Source organism: Coenobita brevimanus, chromosome 88 (genome assembly GCF_032717465.1).
Source record: "Coenobita brevimanus isolate Jiangsu-jjx chromosome 88, ASM3271746v2, whole genome shotgun sequence".
NCBI lineage: Eukaryota > Metazoa > Arthropoda > Malacostraca > Decapoda > Coenobitidae > Coenobita > Coenobita brevimanus.
In genome coordinates this window covers 29,804,705-29,812,025 of record NC_137041.1, presented here as the reverse complement: position 1 = coordinate 29,812,025, position 7,321 = coordinate 29,804,705, and the positions used below count along the sequence as shown (strand labels likewise).

General features: G+C 39.3%; 1 protein-coding gene across 1 annotated transcript; it reads left to right on the top strand.

Annotated features, from left to right (window-relative positions):
* Positions 1 to 342: 342 nt before the first annotated feature.
* Positions 343 to 759, top strand: LOC145411245 (uncharacterized). The gene has a single exon (XM_080281313.1). It carries the CDS (start codon positions 343 to 345, stop codon positions 757 to 759), a length of 417 nt encoding a protein of 138 aa, XP_080137439.1.
* Positions 760 to 7,321: the final 6,562 nt, after the last annotated feature.

Genomic DNA, 7,321 nt, shown 5'->3' with positions numbered 1-7,321 from the left:
GATAGACAGATAGATAGTGGAAAGTTCCACTCTGCACTCAAGTGGTGTAACTGGGCCGCCAGCATCTTCCCAGGAAGCCCCACGCCAGGTGAGTCATCACCCTCGTACTTCCCCATCTCTGGCCCTCCTTCCCCTCCCTGCTATGCACGTGGCCATGCACGTGGGCATGGGCGTCCATTTGATGAGAAAAGACGTGCTAGCCAAAAACCATGGCCAAGGCTCCCAGGTGTTGAGAAAGTGCCTGCTTTTGATACGGAAGGGGCAGATGTGCAGTTTGGTGAGCTGTTGCCCAGACCCTGGACTATGATGTCTTTTTTCAGAGTCATCTTCACCACTGCCAGTATGCATTACCTGGTGGCTGAGAACTATCAGGAGGCCATAAGTGTGAGCTGGCTGGAGGTTTGCGCCAGCAAGAGTACAAAAATGAAGGGGTGGATGCCAGTGGAGGTGGGGGAGTTATTTGTATGGCTTGCTTTGAACATGATGACGCCCCACATGAGGAAACATGTGCTCAGTGATTATTGGTCTGTAGACGAACTTGTGGGCACACCTACCTTTGGGAAATATATAGTCTGTGATAGGCACCTAGCCTTATTACGGTTCCTGCACTTCAACAGGTATTATGGCCCAGCACCCAATGACAGGTTATGGAAAATAAGACCCATCCTGACCAAGCTCGAGGAGTTGCTTGCAAGGCTTTTCCGGCTGTTCCCAAAAGTGATTATCGACAAGTCGCTTGTGTTGTCCTGGGGCATTTAGCATTTATTCCGTATGTGCCATCAAAGCGTCACCATTTTGAACTGAAATTCTTTGTCCTACGTGACTGCAAAACTGGATATTTGCTTGATGTAATAGTTCATTCAGCTACAGATGTTGATATACCCAGTGATGATCCACATGGTTTCTCAGCACCAGTCGTAAAGTGCTCAAGGACAGGTATTTCAACAGGCACCAAATCTTGTACACTAACAACTATTACACCTCCCCTGCATTAACCAAGTATTTACATGAATATGGTGCTGGGTCCTGTGGAACTATCCATGCTGGTAGAAAGAATGTTCCATCTTTCCCCCTCCCCTCAAAAAAAAAAAAAAAAAAAAAAAAAAAAAGTGCTCTTTGTGAGTAAAGTGCGTGGCGATAGAGTGAGTGTTTGTACATACGCATATCATCATAATTTTATTTTAGTGAACTTTCAACATTTCTGGTTAGGCTGTTGAAGAATAACAGTAGAATAATATTACTGAGCTAAAATAAATACTTTCTCACGCATTCTCGCACTCACCAGAGCTGGGCACAGCAAATGAAAATTCACTTCTTCAGACGCAAATCTGCAAACTAAGACCATTACCTTCCTCAACTGCAAATCCGTACACTTCTTGAAATTTGCAGTTCTGCAATTGCAAACGCAAACCATTTGTATCCCTTTCAGTTACACAGCATCAGTTTCATTTTATTCTGATTACCATTAGAGGATTTTATTAAGTTTAGGGTAATATTTTTCATACTCAAGAGGTTAAAAATCATCTCTAGTTAGTCATCCGCTACAACTATGTCTTTATTTTCTCTATTCTGACTAACAATAGGTGACTTTATGAAGTATCGAAATTGTCTATAGTACTGAATATAATATACATAATATATTTATAGTTAAGTTAATATATATACAGAAATCCCCCCTCCCTCCCAAATCAGCAAGGGTTACGTTCCAAACCCCCTCGCTAATTCTTGAAACTCGTTAATTCTTGACGCCTTCCTGAAAATTACATTTGCCAGTAATTGCATAGCCTATAAACTACTGCAACCGTAATGCATTACCCATAAATAAAGCTTCTTGTTAAATCTGTTTCCCCGTTGTTTTTAGCTGTTTAGCTGTACCAACTCTTGTTTGATTCGCCAGCTTAATGGTGGAAGGGTCTGTCCTCAGTGTTTAACTAAGCCTAACCTAACCTAGTTTAACCGTACCTAAAATTTAACCAAACCTAGCCTACCCTACAGTTGGGAAATTGGGAAACGAAATCCACTTTTGAATACATAGAGGAAGTTTCTTCCATTGTACCGGAAACAAACAATCGTACCTATTTAAAGGCATAACTTTTCAATAGCCGTGGGTTCAGAAATTTGCGTGTACCCCTGGCCATTCCCGGAAGGATTTTTAAAGCGTTCTAAAATCATTATATTTTTCCTACAGATGTTAAAGAAGTGTCTGGCACACATAGCAATGCTTTTATATATATATATATATATATATATATATATATTGTTACGGAACAGAGAAAGATAACGTACACTTTAAGTGAGAACACGAAGAGTCACCACTGTCCCGTAAAGTTCCAGGTTCAAAACAAAAGAGTTAGGTAAAATTACAAGTTAAAGTTTAATGCTCAAACTAACAACAAAACATTCAGAACTCATAAGGATAATGTAATGGCAAATAAACAGGTTAAATATATGGTTAACTGCAATAGCCTCTATTAACACGAAATTAGCAAGAATAAATTTATCTAAGTCAGCCCTGATAAAATGAGATACCAGATAATACTCAGTGAATGCCAGATAAATTATTACAGATACAAAATAACAGTAAAACTGATGGACATAAAGATCCCTACATGAATCACAAAAAACTTCACCAGGCCCACAAATTAAACTTATGCTATACAGTACAAGAAAAATACAACAGTTATACTCAAATTACACACAGCTGCTAGATGGTTGGAGATTTCTTGAGCACTCACAATAATAATATCTGTACAGGGGAGGACAGAGATGTGAACAAAATGAGGAGCAGATCTAAGTGGCAATGATGCAGAGACTGAGCTCATTATATAGGGGCCGGCAGAGCCTGACACAACTTGTAATAAGGACGCGCAAATGAAGCGATGGGGACAAACGGTCGACAATCCCGCACTGAATAACAGAAAGGACGACTTACTCTACTATAACGGTAGAAGGGGGGGACTGAGGCAGAACACGCTCGTGATCAAACATGCAGCAACTGTGCGTTAAAATTACACAAAGGATGATGAAATCATAGGCTATGTAACACCTCCCCACAAAGAAAAAGAAATTTACAAAGGAAATTTCTTATTACTCCTAAAACAATCTGTCTAAAGTCTAGATAAGCAATCTGCAATAACATTTTCTTTCCCCTTGACATGTTGTATGTCTAATGAATACTCCTGAAGAAGTAGACTCCATCTTGTCAATCTCTGATTTTTATCTTTAAACTTACTAAGGAATTTCAGTGGGTTATGATCGGTATAAATGACTATGGGGTCAAAACCAGAACACAAATAAAATGAAAAATGCTGTAAACCCAAAATCAAGGCCAAAAGCTCTTTCTCAATAGTTGAGTAGTTCTTTTGAGGTGGAGTGAACTTCTTACTGTAATAAGATACAGGATGTTCAATACCCTGATCATCCTCTTGCAGCAAAACAGCCCCAGCTCCTGTATCACTTGCATCAACAGCCATCTTAAAAGGCTTAGCAAAATTTGGAGTAGCAAGCACTGGCTGACTTAATAGAATAGCTTTAAGTTTGTTGAAAGAGGATTCACAGTTATCGGTCCAGACAAATTCAACTCCCTTTTTCAGTAGGTCTGTAAGTGGTGATACAAGAATAAGTTAAGAACAAATCTCCTGTAATAACCTACCATTCCCAAAAATCTTTGTAGCTCTTTCCTACTTTTAGGTCTGGGAAGATCACTTATAACCTGAACCTTAGCTGCTGGTGGTGCAACATGTCCATCACCAATTACATACCCAAGGTACTGAACTTTAGCTTGACCAAACTCACACTTTGATAAATTAGCTACAAGATTAGCATGAACTAAACGGTCAAGAAATTTACTGACATGGCATAGGTGATCTTTCCAGTTGTCACTGAAGATTAATACATCATCAATATAAACAACACACCCTGCCAAACCCTCTGTTACAACATTCATGAGCTTCTGAAATGTGGCTGGTGCATTCTTCATACCATACGGCATTACAGAACATGCAAAAGCCTTTCCTAGTGTTACAAAACATGAGATCTCCCTAGCACGTTCAGTCATAGGTACTTGCCAGTATCCCTTTAACAAATCAAACTTACTTATGTACCTAGCCTTTCCGATCTTGTCTATGCAATCTTCCACACGAGGGAGAGGGTAAGTGTCTGTTTTGGTTATCTGATTAACACGTCTGTAGTCAATGCAAAGCCGCTGTGACCCACCTGGCTTAGGGACCAGAGTGACAGGAGAACTCCACTCGCTCTGACAGGGCTCAATCATCTTGTGGTCCAACAGGTAGCCAAGCTCCTTCTGGATGAGAGGAACTTTCACTGGGTTCACACGGTAAGGAGGCAATTTAATTGGCTTTGCGTTTCCAACATCGACATCATGCATCAACACAGTGGTACTTCCTGGAGTAGCACGGAACACTTGCGGGTACTCCTGCAGTAATGCCGAAAACTCCTGCCTTGTCATAAAGACTTTGTAGTTACTTGTAGAGAAGTATATTTTAGACTTGTGGTCGAGCGGCTTTTATATCTTGTAGTAGTTTCCCCACCAGATGTCATGTAGTGACGGGAGAGGTAAAGAATAGTATGGGACTATTTTTATTTGTCTTGGAAATATTAAACAGGTATAATAGTATAAGTCCTGGGTAGCTACCTCCCTGTCTCGCTATCTCTCTCTCTCTCTCTGTTCTAAAGCTAATCTCCGTCTCGACCTCTCTATAGGGTCGCTTGTCTCCTTCTAAACTCTCTTTCCTAAAATCTCGTGTAGTAGGGTGTGTGTGTCACGTATCTTCCTCATGGCAACAGAACTTTCTCACGAGAGGACTGCTGACAGCTAACTGAATCATCTCCTTACTGGCCGCTGTCGTCAGCTTTCCCCCGTGTAAGCGTTTAGCGCTGCTCGCTTCTCGCAAACACAACACCTTCTCATCATTTGACTTCCTGCTTCTATCTGTCTCTCTATCTATCTATTTATCTATCTATCTATTATGTAGTCCTATATTTGCTCGGCCGCGCGAAAATGACGTACCATCGACATTTAATAGTTATAATATATTAATACATACTACATACACATTATAATGAACTTATAAGCTAATTAAGTGAAATACATAATATTGTAAAGTAACATAATTGTATGAATATTGTATACATATATTATGCATAGTAAATAGTGATTATTCAGTAATATTACATTTTAAATAAGTTGAATACATATTGGAATAAATGCATTAAAGTAAATTATTTAACTGTAATACAGTATGTACTTGGGTTATTATAGTGAAATGCATACATGCAAGAATAAAAATAGTTTAAAATTAAGATTATTGTAAGAGTTACTAATATTTCATTTAAAGATAATGGTACTGGTCTGCCATATATGGGTCATTCTTCTTTGTGTTATTATTATTATTATTATTATTATTATTATTATTTTTTTTATATATATAATTAATACTATATACAAAATATATACACTTCATTCAGGGTGGTTAACTGTGATGTTAACTCTCCCCCCACTAAACAATGACTCCAAATTAGCAATTCTTGCATGCATTCTGTGCATGGCCAACAGCAATACTGCAACCACAATGCAGATAATTATGAAGACAGAAGGTGCTTGGCTATACACATAATATGGGTTGAACATACTCAAACTCAAATCTTCCCAGGGCTTCATTGTTTCATTGATCAGCTGCATAGTTTCAAACTTAGGTGAAGTCAACTTAATACTTGTGCTCATGTTTAAGTCCATATCAGGCAGTGTGTGGAAATGTTTGTGTGTATGATTGAGAATGGCGTAGTGATTGATGGTGGAAAAAGTAGACATGGATGGTGTAAATACCGCACAGTAGTCTGGTGCTATGTATAATCCTGAGGCTGATGTATGAGATGGTGGTATATCTGGACAGACTATGTAAACTGATGTGTTATGAGGGAAATAAAAAAACTGCGAGTGTCCAATGCGTTGATGGTGTACAAGTTTATCTGGAGCAAAAGTGAAGTTGCAATGATGATGAATATTGTTATTGCTGATGATAGCCATTTCACAAGGGACCGTATCAGTAGGCTGAAACGTGAAAATGTACGCAGGACAAAGATGAACAGCATGTAAGGATGTGCGGCACTTTCGCTCAATCGTTGACTCACTTGCGAAAGTGACAGTGTCTCGTCTCTTGGAGACCATGATGAGTTCGGTGTCTGTGTTGATGTTGATGATGACTAAAGTGTTGTTGTTTCTATAGGGGAAGGGGTGTATTTGGTATACTGTGAACAGGTCTTCCGTGATGAGTGGTACATGAACTATCACTGATGTTGGTGTTAGTGTTGCTTCCAAGTACGGGTAATATTGCATAAATTCCCTACTGCGGAACAATGGCTTCAATTTATGTTTATGTATGCCTTGACTAACTATCTGACGTAGCTCATGAACTGGGAGTAAGTCATTTGTGATCTTGCCATCACCAGCATTCGAAATTCCTTGCATAAGTGCCCTGAAATGATCTCTAGTGTTCTCTAATTGTAGTAGAATCGTGTCAATATGTTCTGTGATGATGGAGAAGTGCTGGAAAAGGGTAACGTTACCCTCCAAGTTATTTATTTTATCTATACTCTCGAGAGCTACGTTTTCTGCTTGTTTCAGATTTTTCACAATTGTTTTCATTGCTGAGTTCTGTCCTGTGATGAATTTATCTTGGTATGTTAGTACCTGAGCTATCTTATTAAATTTTTTGTTTATTTCTTTAAGGTCATCCTCTGTAGCCAATCCAAAGATGTTCCCAAGAATTGCGCCGCCCAGATCGAACAAACCGCGCTTTTGGCGAGTACGTGTGATGTTGTTCCTGTCGCTCAGCACCTCTGTTCCAGAAGATGGGAGATCTTGGATCATGACGAGCATAGTTGACTTCGCCTGTTCTAGTTTCCATTTCGCTAACTTCACCATTTCATCCACTTCCTTGGTGATATGTGATTGTGAAACATAATTCCCTATCTTGAAGTCCAGAGTTCGCATCGGCGTCGCAAGTCTTTCTATATAAGTAGGTAAGTCATACAAGTAATCTAGACTTATTTCAGTACTCATGACATCCTTGACGATTGTAGTCGTGGCCGTTGGAGCTATGAGGCATCCTTGTCGTACTATATGCTTGGGGTCTAGGTGCGCATATACTCTTACTATGTATAGGAGAATCCATAGCATAAGTCCCTTCATCGTAACCTACCGAAAAAAAAAAAAAATCTATTAATTTCCTATAAAGCTGTGGTTGATGATAGTGATGATGTGCGTTACGGTTGGCTGTTATTTCATTTATAGAAGGAGTTT